The sequence below is a fragment of the Rhea americana genome, unplaced genomic scaffold (genome assembly GCF_003343005.1).
Source record: "Rhea americana isolate MKP2758 unplaced genomic scaffold, rheAme1 scaffold_187, whole genome shotgun sequence".
NCBI classification, from domain to species: domain Eukaryota; kingdom Metazoa; phylum Chordata; class Aves; order Rheiformes; family Rheidae; genus Rhea; species Rhea americana.
The window spans coordinates 326967-348087 of record NW_028186005.1 but is presented as its reverse complement, the minus strand read 5'-3'; the positions used below and the strand labels follow the sequence as shown (position 1 = coordinate 348087).

At 38.3% G+C, this 21121-nt stretch overlaps 1 protein-coding gene across 1 annotated transcript in view; it reads left to right on the top strand.

Moving 5' to 3' along the window:
• The window catches only part of KCNQ1 (potassium voltage-gated channel subfamily Q member 1), a 372989-nt gene that overhangs the window by 52360 nt on the left and 299508 nt on the right, over positions 1 to 21121 (top strand). The window contains exon 3 of the mRNA XM_085302186.1: positions 4149 to 4239. Coding sequence (XP_085158312.1) covers positions 4149 to 4239 — 91 coding nt within the window. The remainder of the gene's footprint in view (positions 1 to 4148; positions 4240 to 21121) is intronic.

Sequence of the window (21121 nt, the reverse complement as noted above, 5' to 3'; positions counted from 1 at the left end):
TATTCTCTAATTTTGCACTTTGTTTCCTGTGTGTARTTGATCCAGTCTCAGAAGCAAAATAGCCAGTTAGTGCTGGCAGCTTAGCTGTAGTGCTCCACTGGCACAGCTGTATTGGTGAGATTCGTAAGCATCCTATCTTGTCTCCAACACCAAAGAAATAGATAGGAAAAAGAAATATCTGACTGAACATATTTGTTTCATTTGGGATAGTGTGTATTTGTGGGTGTGAAGGTCTGTCATACTGTCAGCCTGGAAGGAGCATGATAAATGTCAAGAGTTTTTCTGCTGTTAATAAGATTTAAACTGATCCATGAGAATGAAAACCCATAGAAGTAGATAGTGTGCTGTTATCTGATGGAGTTTTTATGTCCATGTTCATTTTCTTTTTTAGCGGAAAAAGTTTTGGCAGGCAACTCCACCCATAAGCCTAGCAGCTTTTCACTTAAGCASAGAAACCTTGACTTTTAATCCATATGCGATGCTGTTTAGTTGTGTTTATTCAGAAAAAGTACAGAAATAAGATGGTTTTTGATTTGCTGCCCTCTGGTGGTTTAATATGTTGGTTGGGTTGCGTTTTTCACAAGCATACTGAATGAATAGGTAGATAGAAGGACTGCCCACTTGGACAGCATTTACGTAAGGTTTGGATGTTCTTTGTAGGTGCTCCAAATCATTAGCTTATCTTTGCACTCCTCTGCCTCATGTTTGTCTTATTTCTATTTAAGAAGGGCAAAAGATTTTCTGAGGTAARTCAGACACACCCACACAYGTATGGTWTATCTAGATAAAAGTGTATTCTCATATGTGTTTGTGWGTATATATACCTGATGTTTTCTGTACTATAGGCTTCAGTTCTTCATCGCTGCTTACTAATTTGATTTTTGTACTTGATTATCTACAAGCTTCCTCTTCACAATTGTCATGTATTTACAGTATTCTTTGGGTATGTGTGCATTGCACTTAAATGTGTTATATTTTGAAGCAATCATTGAGGAATCTAGTTTGTAATGCCTACCCTGCCACACTTTTGTTTTCTTGAGAGCTTGGCCATTCAAAAGATTCACACTCGCAAAGAAGTTCTCACTTCTATGGGGGAAAAAATAAAGGGTCTAAGATTTCTCATTTACAGTAACTGATCTAGTGACTTCAACTGAGCCATGCCAATTTGCAACCACCGATGTCCTGTTTTGGTATTTTTTTTTTTCTCTTGAATTCAGTGTTGGACTCCTTGTCCTTCCCCCCARCTCCACCAAGAAAAATAATTGTAATCAATAGTCATTTTGGAGATCTCTCACGGAGAAAAATTGACTTAGTTGCTGGATTCTTCACAAAGAAAAGGATTGGCATTGCTTGCCTCCATAGACTTATGAAAAGTAAACCTAACAATTAACTCTATCTTTTAATAAATAAATAAATGTTTTAAGTCATCTTGATTGCTCATCTCATGTTTTGAAGAGAAGCATGCAGTTGTTTGGGGAGCTGAGATAAAAACTATCTGTTTTTCTTTCTTTACCCAAACTTCAAACTATTYCTATTCACATAGGTCCACACACAAACTTGTAACAAGATGAAATTCCTTTTACTTGAGTCTCTCTCCATCACTGAAGTAAATTGATATTTCAGATCTTTGGGGTTTTTTAAGAGATGCATATAYATAAAAATAGGCAGTTGCTAGACTAACCTGAACAAAAAGGTGCCATGGGAAAGGATTCTGAATTTCCATGTGAAGTTTTCATTCTGTTCCCCTCCATTCTGCATGTATATAGCTAAGACTGGAAACAGTTTAATAATTACTACGCTCTATATCTTTTCCAATGAGAAATACAGATATGTCAAAGAAAATGTATCCTTATCTGAATATGTAAGAGAAATGATTGAATTGTGATCACARGCACTAAATAGGAAGCAAAATACTCTTCCTTGTTTTACAGTGTTCTGTCTGTAGCCTTGGGAACTTCGTTTCTTTGCTGTGTGCCTCCTTCCCCTGTGTTTAAGATGGCAAAAACATGAGAGCACTGCCCTACTTCATGGACATTAAAAATACATTGTATAATACAATAAAAGCAGTAGGGAATTTTGATCCAGTGTTTACAGAAGGTATTTACATAGTTCCCATCGATTAGAAATATGGTTAGTGTGTTTGTTTTTCCATTTGGTTATATTTAAAGAATTAACTGTAAGTTACTGAGGAGTATAAAGGGGAATGCTTCATAACAAGGATGTCTTCCAATATAAAATCCATGGATTATCCTATAGCAAACTTTTGTTCATGATGCTGGTGATTATATTAAATTATTTTGCTGGGCCAGTCTTCTCTATTGCTTAAATATGTCAGCCTTTTCCTCATAACGGCTGGCGCATTCCTGTGGAAAAGTTTTTCTGATTCCTGCCAGTATTACACTTGGCACATGCCAATACTCATTCTTCATTTTCATCATGACTGATTGCATTCACAATTTAAAGCAAAGAAGGCAAAAGAAAGCCTGCTTGGGTTGTTGCTAGTAGGAGGTGAATAAAKGGATATATTGAGCTGAAGACACTGATGGTAGCTGGAACACATATGTCAGCACTGAGATAAAAAGAAAAAAAACCTCTCGGTCCCTTCCAGATGGACTAGCAGGAATGGATTGTGTGAAATGGGTTGGAAATAAAAGGGTAGGAGATGGGCATCCCCAGAGACCCGTACTTCCCTTATATATTCCCTTTTACTGTTTGTGTCCCAAAACAGCACATCCAGTTTCTATGTTTTATCAAGGTTTATGCTGATGAGGAAGTGCAAGCTGTAAATTCTACAGGAGCTGATCACAGTTTGTAAACACAGAAGCAGCAGAAAGTTTATTTTGTGCTCATTGGCGCCAATTCAGAAGAAAGCAAAAGTGACTACACTGCAGACTTTTCTTGCTTCCCTCAGTAATGAGGAATGACGTGTGCCATTTGAAAGACCTCCTCTATGACTGTGTAGAGGCTGTAATTTATATAGTGCAAGATAAATGGAAAAAACAAAGCACCTGCCATTGCAAATGCATGCACATATCTGAAAACAGACTTCAGTGGCTAAGGCCTTACACAGTGATCTCTGTCCCTCAGGCTGTTTGCAACCTTATCCAGTCTGTTCAGGTCAATGGGACTAATTTAGCAATTCCTTTTAGAACTGGAACTATAGTTTARAATTCAAAGAATCTTTACACGTTTTCATTTTTTTTCCCTTGCCATGCTTAATCTTAGTTCCCTCTCTCTTAATCCACAGTGGCTCTGGCAATTTACAGCAGCACTTTGTAGCTGCTGGAGAGGGAATAGATGCCTCTGTCATATTGGTAATGATATTTTATGTGTTTGGCTTTGTGCGGATGGCTCTAGGCCTGTATTACTTAAGTGCTCTGATTCTAGAAGGCCAAACTGGAAGCTGCTGATGCTAGTGCGTAGTGGACAGCATCTGGTTTTGGTCTTAAAAGTTTTGGTTCTYAAACGGATTATATTCCTTTAAGGCAAGCAGCAGTCCTGCCGGGTGGGGAAGCTGCTCAGGGAAAGGGTTTGCACCTGCAGGTGACAGGGCTGCTGCCCTGCGAGGGGCTGCCGGGGGAGCAGGGCCTGGCCTCCGAGCTGGAGGAAGGGGCTTCCTGGGCGTTCGAGAGGCAACTGGACCGAGTTTGCCACAACTCCTAGTGTCGCGAATCCTACCTTGGGAACCAGGACCCCTCTGTGAGGACTCRCTCAGGCGGAGGGACTGGGGAAGAAAACCTCCTATTCTCATCTTTTCTGCAATTGTTGATTGAAATCTTTTATTTTATTTAAAAATGGAATTATCCTATGTGGTGTTTTAAATGGCAAATGTCAGATTTTATTTATCTGAGGCCTTTTGAGGAATGGTTATAAAAGATGGCGTGGGCAAACCTTGATAAGCACTGACTTATTCAGGAACCTTTTTTTAAGCTGTTAGAAGTCAGAACAGTGAAAAGGCAAATATTTGGAGCATTGAAGGGAGAGGTTCAGCAATAGTAATTCACAGAATCGGGATAAATAATGAAAGTTATTCTTCTGGGGGGTCGGGAAGCAAGGACATTTCTATGTGCATAAATATTTATAATGGAATGAATATCTGTGTTTTTAATTTTTACTAGATTTCATTACTTTATTTTATTCTTTTACAGCTTCCTAATTGTGCTGATATGCCTTATATTCAGTGTGCTTTCTACAATTGAACAGTATGCAGCTCTGGCTACAGGGACGTTATTTTGGATGGTATGTATGTGGACGTTAATATGATTGATGTATATTTATTCTTAATGTGTAAAATCCGATTTCCTGAACTAGTATCATATCAAGCGGTATATTCTTTATGGCCTAATTCACAAGAGGCTTCTTTCTACTTTTTCCTAATGAAACTTAAAGCTGAAGAAACCCAGACAGTACAAAGCAGTACAAAAACACAGGCGGGAACACTCTTACATGGCGTACCCTGAGGGTGTCTGCATTTTGTCCAACACACACAACTGTTCTAGTTAAGCTTGAATCCCATACTGCTCAGGTTATTGTTCAGCCGTGCTGAAGACCAGATACCTGACTTTAGACGACAAAGTAGGTGGAAGTCCTTTCCTTGGAGGGACTTAGATCTAGCCTTCTTTCACAAGTGGAAAACTTGCATGTTTTCATTGACTTCAGAGTTAAGTCAACTTGTTCTACCCATGTTATGCATGGAGAGAATTTAGTTATCCTGTGTTCATGGTTCATTAGTGCTGCTATAGGTAGGTATCAAGAAATGTTCAGAGTGCTGTTGTCCTGCCAGTTAAGATTTTATATTCATGAACCTTAGTTTAGAAGACTGAGAAGCAGGATTTTAAACMTACAAAAACACTAAATATCTTGTACCTCAGTGGTGCAGTACTCTCTGCTAACTGTTGTATGTTCTGTACTTGTAAGTAAATGACTATTATTTTCTAAAGAAAATGTTGTTTATATAGAGAAAATGCTAATTAGCAATTGAAATGTTTATTCAAAACAGTTCCTTCATCAGTGTACCAGTAAATATTATTAACATAAAAAAGTTCACTCAAAACCCCCAACATTTACCAGTTATCAAATTTATCAAGTTATCTAGCTATATGTTAAGATTTTTGTACCTAACTTGAATACAGTAAGAATAAGAGTATAAATTTAGTGTCAACTGCTCTGTATTTCTAGGCAATGTGTTTGCATGCCACCTAAGTGCGCTATTATAGCTAGTAACCAGCTAAGGGAGTGCATACGTATTATTTCTGCATCCAGTGCCTCTTTTGTTTTGTGGTTGTGGGATTTTTTTTCTTAACAGATTTAAGAGTTTTTAAAAATAATTTGACAATTTCTGTGATGAATTACAGTTGCAACAGTATCACTAAAAACATTCATCTTTACTTTGTATTTGACAATACAGCACAATATTTTACATGGGCACCACGCTATGTTGTTTCAGCGGGGAAAAATTCTAATAACAAAATAACCAGTAGTGTGTGTGTGTKTTTTTTAATCCATGAAATCATGGAATGCATTATGTGTGTTCAAGGCAGGTACTGTATTATCTTTCTTCTAAGCAGTATTCCTGTTCTATATGATGAGAAAAGCTATGGTTAATTTTTAACATTTTAATCCTGCTATTATTGTTTCTTGGGAATTCAGCAGTTGTGTATGTTTATTCAGCACTGGCATGTTCAGATTGCCTTTTCTTTAAGGATTAAATTTGGAAGGTCTTAGGTTCTATAAAATATAGCCAAGCGCCTGTTTATATATGAACAGGCAGTATAAAATCAGCAATTTCCACATGTCAGGGATATAGCTCATGTATAAAGGGGTTGTGGTGTATGGGATTTAGCCTAGCAAATTAAAGTAMGTACAGTTAAGAAAAGTATTCTGCATGTGTTCATGTTTTTAACAGAATCAGCTCTGAGAAGGTTTACATGCAGTTGGGCCGCGGATGCAACATATTGGCCTACGTTTATATTCCAGTATATCAGAAGAGCTAGATCAAAAGTTAGCTGTTAAAATCCGTAAAATTACTGTGCAAAATTGAGTGTGGCTTCAGCATTGATTTGGCCTACCTGTATGTAGAGATTTTCTGTTTAATTCTATGGTATGTAACTGCTATCAACTAGTGAATTACGTGGTGTTAGCATTGAATTGAGTTACAGAAAAAWTTGATATATGTTAACCCCAGATAAATACTGTACATTGATCGGTAGGATGTAATAAGTGGTCTGCAGTTGGTCTGCAGAAGGATATAATGCAGTGTTTTCACTGAAGACTGAAACATGTAATGGTCTTGAAGAAATTCAGAGAGTTGGCAGGGGTGTACTGGGCTAAAACATTAAATTGAGCACCATACTCTCTGCTTTGTCCAGTTTTGGTGGGACTGTGTAGTACCTTGCAGCASAAATATAAATGTCAGAATCTGCTTTCTATTAGTTTCAACCCCGTAAAATCTCCTCTTCTGTTCTTATTTTAAGATTTTACTTTCATTCTAATGTATCATTACAACCTGTCAAAATTAGATGTACCTAAATTCTTTGGAGAGGTTCATCACAGACAACGGGTTGAAGGGAAACCTTAGAAATGCAAACAGAGAAGTAGAGGAATGTGTGTAACAACATACAGTGATTAAAAAAAAAAAAAGCCGTGCAAGCTTCTGACCCAAGGGGTCATGCAAGGAGACTTGTGTCCTTAGCACTCCTAAGAGTGCTTAGGAGAGCACTCTTCCTACTGTTTTGCAGTAGAATTCATTCCTATTTTGTGTTTTAGAGGGATTCCTAGGTATACTACAATAATAATAATTATGCCATAATAATAACTATACCGTAATAATAATTTTAATTTGGAGGCACAGACGATGAAAGTAGGTAACATTGCCTTAGGTGAACAAAGAAGTGCAAAGTTAATTTACAAACTAGTRCTGATAAGAGAGAGACCGCAAAGGCCAGCAATGTAGAAACAACCTATCAGCAGGAGCATAGCAATCTGAAAGAAGCCTTTTCTGCTTGGCTTTAACTGGGACAGTGAAAGGGAGGTAACCTTAAGCCTGAGTGAACCCTGAGGAACTTGAGGCTTATGAGGTCTCAAGTCATTCCATGAAACTTGAGTTACACTGCCTGAGTGCRTGTTCTGTGGGATTAAAATAATTTTAAAAGTAACACTTAGAGACTTCTAACTTTTTTCTGAAAAAAGCCCCACAGAGCAGGCCTGATTAGATAAGCTTATTGCGTGGGCACTGTAAATCTGATTTATCGTGAAAGTGAGGTGGAATAGCTATAATAGCATACATATGTGTTTCTGTTATCTGTAAACTAGAATGGTCACAGAGTCCTCGCTGTAGTCCGCTTATGAACTGCATGGTGTTGAGCTGCACGTTAGGAACAGCGCAGAACCTGTTCCTCCTGGCTCAATAGCTGTTCAGAGAGGGCCCTTGAAAACACTCACCATCAGGAGCTGTACTCCTTTATTTCCTCCATGTAGCTGAGGTCTTTTGCTCAAACCCTGTGAAAGATCTAAACATCTATGCAGCCTCAGGAGATAGTCTTTGAAGCCAACAGGAGTAATCAGAGGTTTAAAGTTACAGATCTGCGTAAGCTGAGTGTGCCCCTTTTCGTGAACAAAGCCTTCATGTTTCAGTAATGTAGTCACACAAAATGTAACAATTATTTGAAAATAATTCAGGCTTAAAAAGGCCATTGAGGTTTTTAATTAATATATGTGTTTCATACTCTTTTTTGCTCTGAAGCTGGTTATGTTATTACCGTATCGTGTCTGACTACCAAAGTAGGAAACCAAAGAAGTTACATTGTTGTTGGTAATTTATGTATTTTATAATGCAGCTATTTTTCGTAACAACAAAAAACAGTGCAGTCTTGCCACTGGCAAAATAGACAAAGGAAAGTTTCAGTGTATGTTCCAAGTGGTACTGCAGTTTTAAACAAAAACCTTACAATTAGCTGTTGAATCTTTCTGTGCTTGTCACTACACTTCACAAGGCAAAGAGCCTTGATGAAAGCTATACCTAAATGCAGTTGTAACGGGAGATTAGGAGAGAATTGGCCTTTTGTTAGTTTCGAGAATGCAGTGAAAGCTGTTTAAATTTGCATGTGTTTATTTTATCTTTTTTTCACTAGGTGGTGCTGTTGGAGGGTTTTGACTCCAGTTACTCGTTGGCACTTACCCAGCATGAGCTGGAGTCTGAGCCAAGACTGTGAAAGGATCATCATTTTGAAGGGTATATGTACACTTGGCCCATGTAAAATAGTGTTGCGGGAGAGCTTTTGCCATGACTCATAAAGAGAATGTGGTGTATCTGTGTAAAAATTGATTTTGAGACTACAATATTTAAACTATGGAAAAAAGTAATTCAGAGATGTATGTTCCCAGAGAGGCCATATTTTTCTTTTATTTTCATAAGCAAGGATTTTATGGTGCCAGAACACAGCAGAATGCTGTTATCTCAGCATGATCTAAGAAAATCCAAGTGCTGGGTCCAAGGGGATTAAATATTCTGCTGAACCAAGGGATATTTAGTGTGCCTGAAAAAGCTATTTTCTTGTAGGCATCTCATTTCAGTATAGATTCCAACAAAAAAAAAAAAAAATGTAAGGGCATGTTTTTATGATGAAAGTATAAGCTCCTTTCAGCTTTTTGTTTTCAGAGTTCCTTTTCCACTTTGGGCTCTAGCTTACTGAAGAGGTTAAACAATTCTAAAAACATATTAAAGATCATCAGTCAGGATAAAAAGCAGTATTTCTAGCTGGTTAATATTAGTGATATTGGCATTGAAATTAAGAGAAGATTAAGAGAARCACAGAAGCTGGCCTTAATAGAAATCTAGATTTTATTTCCTATGTTAACATGAGCTTTTGTTTGAATATGGCCTGGCTTTTCGTTTGCTTGTTTGCTGTTTGGAGTGTTGCGGAGTGTGTTTGAGAGAGAGAAAGAGAGAGAAATATTTACAGCTTTCAAGTCTAAAAACAGTCTTCACAGAAACCRGAATGATCCTCGCGTTATTTTTGTGATCATCTTCCCTCATTGAGAAGGCTGAGACAGAGACTTACAAGATGGACATTGGGGCTTGTTTTCACTTTCATTCTTTTGAAAAATTAAGTGAGAGTAATAACTGTCAAAGATGCCTGAGCGATAGCTCTGCAGATTACTGCATTCTCTCTAAAGAACAGCTGCAGTTCAGAAAGTGAAAGATTTTCCTTTGCTCTCTGAGCAATGTCCCTTAGTGTGACCCAGAATGAGGTCAGTTGATGTAGCAGATGTTTGTGTGATGGACTTGTGCCCTTTAGTCCTTTTTTGCTCCGCTGGGCCTGCAGATAGACATGTCCATCATATTGTTAACTGCAGTATTTCCTTTCTGTCCCTCAGGTGATAGCTGAAGTTGAGAATCCCAGCTTTCGATTAAAGCAAAAAAGTTGTTTTTCTGTCTATTTTAGTTTGTAGTAAAAAAGTTAAGGTAAATGATTTGAAGGCTCAGGAGACAGGAACAGAAATGGAAATCCTTTCCGTCACCCCTTAATTAGATCTTCTGTGGTTAGTAACTTGAACAAGGAGCTTCCTCTGAACACAGGTATTTCTTGTTGCCCTTCGGTCCGGGCTTCTGCTGTCTGTAGCTGAGCTGTGCTGGCAGATAATGTGAATGCTTCTGATCTGCTTCATTGCAAAATCAGCTGRGCTGGGTGAATCACTGCTGATAGTAACTTCTTAAATTGTTCCAGCTGTTCACAAAGCAATCCCTTGTCTGCTCCCTTGGTCTGCACAGGAAAATTGTACGTTCAATATAAAATGTGGTATTAAAGGGGCTTAATTAATTTGGTTCAGAAGACTCCGTGAACATTCTTTCAGTTCAGTTCTACTTATGTCCATTCTGAACAAGTYTGAGAAATCCAAATAAGATACTTTAAAAGTTAAACCAAGATTATCTGTTAGACAGCTAAAGCAATTTAATGAAAGGAGTTTAAAAACAAAGCCAGACCGTTGTTATTGTTTGGTATAGATGAGGTCTAAGCTGAAGAGGAATGCCAATAAGAAAGGAAGATGAGATATGGAAGGGAAGTATGTTAAAACCAGTAAAGAAAAGATGACCTATTTTTTTCTTTGAGGTATGCTAAAAAATGTAACACCTTTGGAGGGGAGGTATAGGTCTCTGTTAAATCTGCAGGGGGCAGCATTGGACCACGCTGACAAGGCTCCCATTTGGGGTGGCTGGATTCAGAACCTAGAAGGTGGTGTGGTGTAGATAAAAATATTCTTTGGAAGAAGCTAACTATTAATAAATAAAAAAAGAATTTCACATGGGTTTGGGGAATTTTATATGAGTAATAAACAAAAATAATTCTCCTGAGGAAGAGGRGTGGAAGAGAAAGGCTGTGTAAATGTTGCTGCCAGAAACAGCTCTGGCCACTTTGTGATTGTAGCCACAAAATTCACGTTATTTGGCCTACTTGATTTTTTTCATCATGTAGTGGATGGCTTTTAGGAAGATTAGAGAACAACTAAAGTTTTCAGTGGACAAGCATTTCAGACCTGAGCAAGCATTTGCACAAAGGAGAAAGAAAGCAATACTAAACTTACTAACACACAAGATATCCAGTGTGCTTATGTGCTTCCAGATATGCTCTTGTGTCATCGTAGGTGCTTCCTCCTTCGGTGAGGAACAAAGCTGGTTTGGTTAAACTTCTCTAAAGTTACCACCAAACAAGATTTTCAGAAGTATATGGTAAGAATATGCAGTGATTTTACAGAAAATATATCTCTTTCAATATATATTGTCCCTATTTAGTGTACAAGGTTGGATGCATTTTTTCTAGCGGATTCAAAATGTTCTGGGTTTGGGGTCTAATTTTAGTTTGCTGCTCTGGAGTGTGGATTTACTGAAGACAGGCTTTGATGCAGAAAAYTGATTACCTCCGTTTCTGCCTTTTGTAAGAATCATAACAATGTACTTGGAGCTCTGTGATGAGGCGTCCTAACACCCATCATTTAAAAACAAAAGGTCGTTTAATGTTCAGTAGTAGAATACCATAAAGGAGCAGTATACAGAGGGAAGTCCCACATTTCAGAACCATTTTATTTATACCTCTCTATAGGCAACTTCACTCTACATAGCTTATACGCATGTTGTTGAATTAAGGACAAATTTTATTATCCTTTATCTATATTATGGAGCAATTTGTTCTGCAATGAAGCTGCTATGAGTAAAAGAATCAGAATTTGGCATTTACCTAATACACTGGGGTTAGATGACTGTGAAACACTGAGCGTTTACTGGGACTCGGCCTGAAAACTGAGACTGGCTCTGGAAAGAGGGACCTTCCTCAGTTTGCTGTGGAACTGGTGATAGATTGCAGGCTAGTGTAAACCAAAGATGATAGACTGGTGCCATCTGCAGGCTACTTGGTAGCCTACATGAGCTGATGTAGTGAGCTCCCTTACTGGGAACAAAAACCTGAAATTAACAGTGCCTGAATTATCCTTTTGGTCTGAGCAAACCTGTCCAACATTTCATATATAAACTACAGTAGCATGATAGTATTGGGAAAACATTGCTTTTATGTTATATGTAATGTAGACAAATGGGAGAGATGTATGTTGCAGAGCTGTCAATAATTCACTTGTTTCTCAAGACTGTGTGATTACCCTTATAAAGCCACATGTATCCATTTCTTAATTTTTGTAATATAGCTGCASTCCAATAAATTCTGTTGCAAGGTGTGTCTAAAAAAGGCCAGCACTAAAAAATTTGTTTTATTCACTGTTGCATCTTGTGCTTGCTTTTGCAGAGCATTCTGCTATATGGTTATAGTTGGACTAGGCTTTTCTGGGGTTTAAATCCATGTCAAGCTTTGAGTATTTGCTGGGTAACTGAAACAAACATGGTAAACCTAGTTTCTTTGAAATTATACTTATTCTTCTCTATTTCACTTTTTAATAAGCAAGAGGAATAATACAAATTCCGCCTTGGGAAAAAGGTTTAAGATCATGAAATGTTGGTGCATGGTAGAGCCAAGTAGTGAAAAGAAGGATTTTTAAATTTAGGATTTATCTGGATTAGTGTGTAATGTTTGCAGTGACAGGTGTTTCCTTTATGCCTTGCCCAAATGTCTGCAAAGTAGTTTGTCATTAAGTGCTACATTCAGTGTGTATCTCAATTTCAGTATAACTGGAGGGTCTATGGCTTTGTTAGGTCCTTGTTTTCACATCTGACCTCAGCCAGCTGGAGTCTATTGTTTTAAGCGTAATGTAACAGCTGACATAACATAACGGATGTCAAGCTGAAAAGCTGAAACGGTGCAGTGAACTGAGGCAGAGAGAGGCGAAAAGGAGATGTTGAAGAGGGAGGGAAAGGGGCAAAACTAGCATCATGATTCAAAGTGGAAGGTTGCTGGCTTGTATTCCCTGGGGGAATTAGCTAGGAAATAATGGGATGAGTCTGTTGAAGTTCTATTTGCAATTGATTACATATGATAGACTACTGAGACAGGTTTGAGTTTGCCAGCTGTCACTAGCTGGTGGTTCTTGAATTGCTTTAAGTGGCCCTTAGTAGGCAAAACTGGAATAAACCCTGCAGGTGGGGTGTAATTGCAGAACAGCAGTGAGTACCAATGACTTACAAGAACGGAGGTTCCAGGAGTTACTAGAGAGAGAATAACTTAGACAAATGGAATGCATGGAGAATTGTATTTAGAAATGTTATATTAAGTGACTTTAATTAACTGGCTGAAAAACAAAACCAACTGGACTTCTTGGTGGCTTTCGTTTCCTTGGCAGTTGCTGAAGTTTCTATGAGGTCTTTTTTTCTTTTTTTTTTTTTAATGCTTCATTATTTTATTTCTTGACTTCCTAGTTTGATATTAGGAAAGTAGATCTTAGCATTAATTACTAACTGGTCTCAGAGGGAGAATACATAAATGAAAATTAGTTAGAAACTTGCTACAGCCACGCACAGAAAGAGAACAAGTGGGTACAGAGATTACTGTTATTTCTTCATTTGTGTATGTAGAGAAGCATCAATAAGTATTTCTATTTTCAGCAAAGATTAAAAAAAGATACTTCTAGCTGTATTTCACTTCTACTGAGTAGAACCTCTGGCAACTCCACCATGTTGAGAGTTTGTTCTACAAATTTGAATTCCATACTTAAAAAAAAAAAAGGACTATATGTGCAGTTTTTCTGTATATGTGTATAGGCAACCAAATTGGGTCCTACATTTATAAGTGAAGTTTTTATGGCTTGAAACTTGCAATTATGCAGTGTATTTAACTTTGTGTATATGAGTAGTCATAATGACTTCAGTGGAGCTTCCTGTGCACATAAATATTAACAGGATCAGGGCGTATTTGGAAAGGTTTCTTGAACAGTGTCTGCTTGTACTTAGGAATAACCTAGGAAGCATGAGGGCTTGATTTATGTAAGTATAAACTGTGTGTATCTCACATTTGGCCATGAGTACTGATGTTTTCAATCTATTTTTATCTAATTTATTTTATTTTGGTAGTACAAAAAATGTTGTGGTGACTGAGGCAGTGTGAGACTTGCCTTGCACAAAGAGTTTCTAGGTCTGTTCCTGTGGTAATAGGGGCCCCAGTCCTGTTTTATCTCTGTAATCAGAAAGGAGTTGTGCAAGAAAGAGTCCATCAGAGCTGTTGATTTGGTGGGGAGTAATATGTAGCATGGGCATTTACACTCTATCTCAAATTGCAAATTCAAATAATTTTGTTGTAGAGCTTAGAACTAGGTGTTTGTASCAAGCTGCTGGACAAATCTTGATAGCCTGGATTGCTGCTGCATGCTGTATTTTCTGTTCCATGTTCCTGACCACGTCTGCCACCTTGGTTGCAAACAAGAACATAGCTGGAATGTCCCCATGGCTCAGTGGTGACAACTTCASAGGCTGTGCAACAGAGTAAGTTCTGTAGGTTTCTGTGAGTTGTCCCTAGGGACCAGCCGTTGAGACAGATGACTTGAAGCTTTTGCACTCCCCCGCTATGCCAGTTGTTCATTGATTTCGGGAACCTGTACCATAATGTGTTATTTACATCAGGTATTTCCACTGAGCTCATCAAACACTGGAATATTTGTAAGATCGCATGATTCAAGAATTGGTAGTAGCTCTCAGAAAACAGCAGAACTTTAAAGAGAAGAACTCTTAAGAAAATAAACACAAAGCCTATTCTCATATCCAGTCTGTGAAAGAAAGTGATGTACTTCCTCACTCTGTTGGTTTCCCTTATGCGAGTGACTCTGGCTGTCTAGTGTACAACGCTGAAGTACCCAGAGGATGTCTAGCAGCTGACAGTGAATCCATGGGGAGCTTGAATTTTCAGGTGGGCCTAATTAGCATTTAACTGAGAAAAGTTAATRGTTCTTAAAAACTACAGGCAGCTGTGGATACAGTAGCTCTAGTGGTTTTTCTTTTAGTGGTAGTCTTAACACTAGTCATTCAAGTAGTGAATGTGATCAGTATCTCTTGTAACAGATACAGCAGTACTGAAGTAGTGTGAAAGATCTTTTAATGTAGATCTGAGCTGGCAAACTCTGGAAGCAAAGGTGTGGGGGGGGAACCTCCAGTCCTTTGCTTAGGTTTCTTTTAGTTTTGTTTGTTGTTTCCACCTACATCCTCTTATTTGAAACCTGTTTTTTTATTTTTTTCTTCAGCATCCCTTCAATATCCTTATTAAGGTACCTTCCAGAAGCACTCCCTTTTTCGTTGTTATTGTTTCTGTCAGCTTAGCAGGATACCTTGACACCCRGAATAGATGCAAGAGAGGTTGATACACTTGATGCTTTTCCCTCTGCAGCTGTGCCACAGGTAAAGGTGAGAAAGGATGTCTGCTGTACAGGGAGTCTGTCTACTCTACACAGTTTCTGCAGTAAAGTCTATACAACATATTTTGAATGCTGTTTTGGCCACAACATTGCTAAACAATTTTAAATCAGAACACGTGCAATTGATGATTGACCTTCATTTGGCCTGAAGGCAGGGAGCTTGACACTTACCTTCTAGGAGCTGTTCCAAGTCATTGATTTAGTATATGAAACTCAGAATGAGTTATACATAGTAGCTGAGACTGGGAAAACRGGAGGAGAGAAAATTAAATATTTACTCATCTTATTTTTGTAATGCCTTACAAACATGAACATACTTAACCTAGAAGCATTCCTGGGAGGTGAGTATTAGTGGTTCTGCAAGTAAAATTGGGTGACCCATAGGTTTTCCCCCTAACTTGGCTACATGAGACTTGAAACCTTCRGGGAATGTAGGCTGCACTTTTAGGAAAGGTTTCAGCCTACGTAAACTGGCACTGCCACCCAAAGAAATGGTCCTGCTGCTCCATTCCTTGTGCCAATACAAGCATTTCTGCTGCTGTGTTGTAAACTGGCTTGCAGAACCCAGATAGGCTCAAACTAACCTTTTTCTTGGCCAGATGAGATTGCTGCTTTTGGCAGCAGTGCTGGCTTAAAGTATTTGTGGAGCTGTAATGTAAGATTTCTTAGCTTTTGATAGTTAAAAGCAAGATGGAAACTTTATCTACAACACAATTTACAAGCATACTCGTGCTATCCTTCTGAGAAAGGATGTTWCTGCTGTTTACATTACAGTCCATCTGAAGGCCCTACCTGTAAGATTATGTACAGTGCCTAGTGGAGTGGAGGCTGGCRCACTCAAAGGGACACTCCTGAGGCACTTGCAGACTTTGCAACCTAAACAGGCAAAGTGATGAAAAGGTGAGCAGAAGGAAGTATGAATAGCCTCTTTACAGGGAAAGAACCAAACTTACCAAAAAGTCCTAGTCTTTGCTTGCTGCAAGTGCTCAGATTCTGTGATGGGCTTCAGCAGTCATAATAATGAAAGAAAGAAATCTTTTTAATTTCTTGTCTCATTTTTTTAACTTAGATCCTGTAGCTTTGAAACTTTTTTTATATGAAAGCTGGGATTTGGGCCCTTATTTCACACATTTAGCTCTGTTTGTACCTCTTTTGTATGGATTTGACTACCTATTAACCATTAATCATGCATTTTATGTTGACTTTGCATCTGTTTTGCTGAAGGAGAGCTCAGCCTTGAGAGCTGATAATAGCTGATATCACTGTAATCCAGGTCCAGTTATAGAACTTGAATTGGCAGCTAGGCTGCATCTGCAAAAGCTGTTTTGTTCAAACTAAGCTAGAATACACGGTTTGTAGGTAGAGGTGCAAGAGCATGTGTCTCTGGAGAAGCTTACGGAGGAATCGCCTGCTCACTGCTACTCCTCAGGAGGATCTTACTGTGCCCAGAACACGATTGTTCTGCATTTGCTTTTCTAGTTTGCTGCAGTGCCTAGTTGACCAGGAAAGTTTAATTTACAATCAGAAATAGTTCAAATGAATTTAACTGGCTACACTTCAGAGGGCAAAGAGCATTTCCACAACTGATTGCTGTTGCTCAGCTTTGTGGGTGGTAATCTCCAAGATGAGAGGTGCAGTAATGACGAGCTGGGTATGGTAATATTTTAAATCTCTGTTACTGTCTTTGAAATGTTTATGAGCACATGGTGCATGTGTCAGTATAGCCTAGTCATATAGGGTATAATTCTACTATTAGGTCACCATTTTTATTAATAGAACACTAGGCACATTTGGGTTTGAATTAGCAACTGTTTTGATTAAGAACAAAAGACCTGCCAACAAAAAAAACTCCACATCTCTAAACAGAGCACCGGTATGAAATATGTGTGTAGACTAGCCCTGAGATACCAGCCAGATCTATAAATTTCTAGCACGGATATATAAAAAGCAGCTTGGACATAAGTGTGATTTTTTTCAGATATTATGACGTGCGTTTTCATAGTTGGACACTGTTGCATCGTAGGATCCACCACATTAATGAAATGTTTAAATATTTAACCACTGTGAGCTCTATGCCTTATTGCAGTAAACAAAGAGTTTAAAAAGATAAAAAAAAAAAAAAAAAAGTCTTCCTATATGCCAAAATCTGAACTGGGAGTTTAGTGAGTTGCTATCTCACCTGCAAGGAAAAACTGTAAGAAAATTAAGTGCAGTATCCTGGCTGTACTGAAGTCAAAATTTCCACTGCTATGAATGGGACCAATATTTAGGCAATGGAGGACTGGCCCTATAATGCAGAGTAAGGAGAAATTTCTTGTACAAACAAGCCTTAGAGATTAGCAGAGTCTCTCATTCTTATGGTAGACAAAATAAAGAATTTGAAGCTGACTAAAATGAAGAGGCATGCCCCTGTTTTCAGATACAGGCCAACCCTTGGAGGTTCACCATGAAAGTATTGGTCTTTAATCTGCCTCTCAAGAATTAAATCCCCTGTTTGTATTCTCAGCAAACTGCCTGTATCCCAGTGTGAACATTGCAGATGCTTATACTGTATGTACTGTCCACTTCAAGGGAGTAAGAGTGGGTGCTGTCAAAATACATTGTGATATTGTGGTAACAAGCATAGGGAGTAGATCTGGGACCTTACAGCCCTTGAAAACAGAACAAAGTTTGCAAATATAATCAAAATGAATAATGCTTTGTAAACAAAACTCTTTATTTCAATAGCAATTTTTATAAAACTGGGAAACTGCACGTAAGAATGATGGAAAATTGCTTTCAAGTAGTACAGCTGTAGAATGGAATTTCCTTTTCTTTTTAAATTGTGTATGTCAGGTTAATGGCCAGTGAGAGTCAGAGGTGAAAAAGCTCAGCTGTACATCACGTTACACAAAAATGCATACCATCACCATTCTGTGAAAAGATAAATCCCAAAACAAATAGGCAGCTTGTCACTCTTTACTTTTTCAAGCTCAACAAACTGTGGCTCTGAAATCTTAGTGAGTAAGAGAAAGCTGCTTGAAGAATTGATTCTACTTTTGGAAATCAACTGAACTTCAGGTTCTAACTGTAGGGGCACAAGGGACCCTTGTTAGGTTTCGCTTCCCAGTTTATTTGTTCCTTAGCTTTTATGGAGAGATTTTTCTCTTTTTTGAAGTCAAATCATGTCCTTTTTGATATACTGACCTTTATGATCTGTATCTAAATTGCTAATTTAGCTAGCTGCTATTTAAAAAGAAGAGAGTAGTGTTAGTAAATATATAGGATAATTCTTGTTTTTTGGGTGCTGTTTCACTACAGTGTTATTTGTACTTTTTGCTAGGGAGAAGGAATGACTTCTAATTCAGCCTGATATCCTCTGGGAATCTTAAATCTTCGTTAAGTAGAGTCAGGTAACAGAGACCTAGCTTTTAATGTCATCTTAACATAAGAAATCCTCATCTCTGTCGTTCTTGTAGACGTCCCCGAAATGTGTAGGTTATTGTTGCTGGCATCTGGTGTGACGATCATCTGGACAGTAGCAAATGAGAAGTGAGAGATTGTGTTGCTATGCCTGGTTAAGCATAGACTGGTGTAAAAAGCGCAGGACAGCATCTTGAACAGTCTTACTATTAGATAACTCTTTGTTACAGAGAAAGCAAGGAGACAAGCTCCAGAAACATCTCTTCTACCAGATGAGTAGTTTCTCAGTCTGAGAGTCTGAGTAGTCTGCTCCTTTAAACAACTGTCTTTCTCTTTGTTCTTGATTTTTTTTTTTTTTTGGTGAGGCATTAACAAAATTGCTATTAAGTATTTCTTTTTTTCTTGATACTTAAAGAAAATGTCGAGCTAGAGTATTTCTGTTATAAAACCTGTTGCTTTAGAGAGGTGGAGCAAGACAAGGAGGAGGCTGTCAGTGAAACTGTTTGTGTGAAGGTGTAAGAGGTGGAGGAAGAAATGTGAAGTGGTTTTGGATTATGGCTGAAAGGCATGATCAGGTACTTTGTGACATTTCTGGTTTTCTCTGTCCCTTCTTGGAACAATGACTTCTTTCGTACTGTAGCTACTTGATGAACTTCCTGTCATTCCTTCCCCTGTCTTGAACTTAAAATGATTACCAACTGAAGCCATTCACCAGGATTGGGGAATTTAAACACACAAAGACCTAATGTATACTAAAATTTGGAGGGCTTTTGCCCTTTGAGAGTTGAGTGACTTGCATTGCTGTTCTGAAAGTGCATTGAGGCTTTCATGCCCGATACCAGTTTGCTTGCTTTGTGCCCAGTGCCCGTCATCTACAATGGAAGAGGGGTGTAATAGAGATCCCTATAGCTTGCCCTGTGCATGGTGGTAGGGAACATGCTTTTATTCTCTTATGGCTTCCTTGGATTTGTGCTGCCCACAGGCCGCGGCGTTCTGTAGCACCAGACCAGTGCAGAAATGCCTGTTGGGTCAGAGCTGCATATAGATATTGCTGCTTAAGGGTCAGAACAAACCTGGGGCGCCAAAGAGACAACTACTAGAGGTCTTTTGAATTAAAATATCTTTCAATCATTTTTATATACATATTAGTTTAGACATTTATCCCAAGAGGCTTTAGGATCGAGAGAAATGTGAACATTTTAAATGTAGGAATGAAAATTAGGTTTTAAACTAGTGTGGGGCATCCTTTAAGAACACTACTCTTTCTTGTTTGTTCTTAATCTTCGATGTGAGGCTGAAAACAAGCAAAATCTTGGAAAGGGTTTTTTTTTTCTTTCTTTTTTTCATTTGTTTTGGTTCTTGCTCAGATAACGTTATGTGACATGGTACTAGGAGGAAAAACAAATGGTATCTGACTGACCAGCATAGAAGTACAAAGAGGGCTTTTTATTTGTAATCTCTTAGTTATTTCTTCATTGCAATTCATGAGCACAGGAAATCAATAATTTTCAATTGCTTTGATAAAGTATTATTAGGTCAAAAACAAGGAGCCCGTTAGCAAACAAGCTTACTGTAATGTTCACAGCTGTAAGGCTAAAGTTTCAAAGCAATGTGCTTTTTACTTCGATTTATTTATTGTCAGTAGCTTGTCAGGCCTTTGTTTGAATTAGGAGCCATTGTGGGAAGCCAGAAATAGAACTTTATGTAATATGATCTGTCTGTCACTTAGTATCCATTCTCTGACAGTGATGCTAACACATTCAGACTTTAGCATCTGGACCTTGCACTTGAGTTTTCATCCTCTAGGTAGGTTCTAATGTTTCAGTGCTTCCATGTAGCTCCTTCCCAGCTATTTCCCATCTGTGTATGACTGTCCCACTTCCCTAGGGGTCACTCACCAGTGCCACCTATGTCACCAGACAGGCCTTTTCCCAAGAGAAAATTTTTCCAATTGTATCACTTGTTAATCTGTAGTAGACTATTGAGTTCATTGTCTCCTATTCAGAAACCAGAAAATGCATAATAATTAATTCTTGAGTGTGTCTCTGGGATCAACATACAGCTTTTTATTTCACGGGTTGATTCTAAAACTGTGGTGCTTTCGTCTCCTTAACTTTTTATAAAATGAAGGCTAACATTTCCATGGGACAACAAGATGTGATTTTGGAAGAATTAAGAATGAGCATTAGAGATGGACTCTAACTGCGTTTTCAAGCTCTCTGACAGAATTGTTTTCTTAAAACAAAAAGAAACAAAAAAAAAAAAAAAAAAAGAAGTAGAATATGCTACACATTTTCCAAGTTTGCAACCCATCTTCTACATCTTCTAATATCTTAATGGCAGTCAGGCTTTCCTGGGAATGTGCTTTCCTGCTTTCATAACTAGGGAAGACCTTGCAAGAGTGCAGGTGAGTTGCTCTTTGAGAAAGAAAAATTCACAGATCTCCACCACAGACTTCCTGCAAATTTCCAAGAATGGGCTACTGTGGTTGCTGCAGCAATTTCATATGCTATTTGTGTTTCTTGAGAGTTGGTTGTGAATGAGGGCCCCTTTGTGCTTTGGGCCCAAACATAATGTGGAAACTTAAATACTGAAGAATAAAAGCGGTAAGTGGACTTGACTGAAGGAAAATCTTTCCCAAATTTGTGCTCTGTTTTGTAGGTAGCAACGTACATGTAAACACTTGTGATAAGTCTAAACCATCAGACAAATAGGATATATTTTCTCTTACACTTCCCCTGCATTTTCTACAGTGAATTGGCTTCTTGTTTTCTTTGGTATTAATTTACATGTCAGAGAACTGGATTAAGGCAGTGTGGAGAAAGCTCAGCCCAGAGCAGTACCTCTTCAGTCTCCTGAGCAAGTAGCAGGGAGGCAGTGAAAC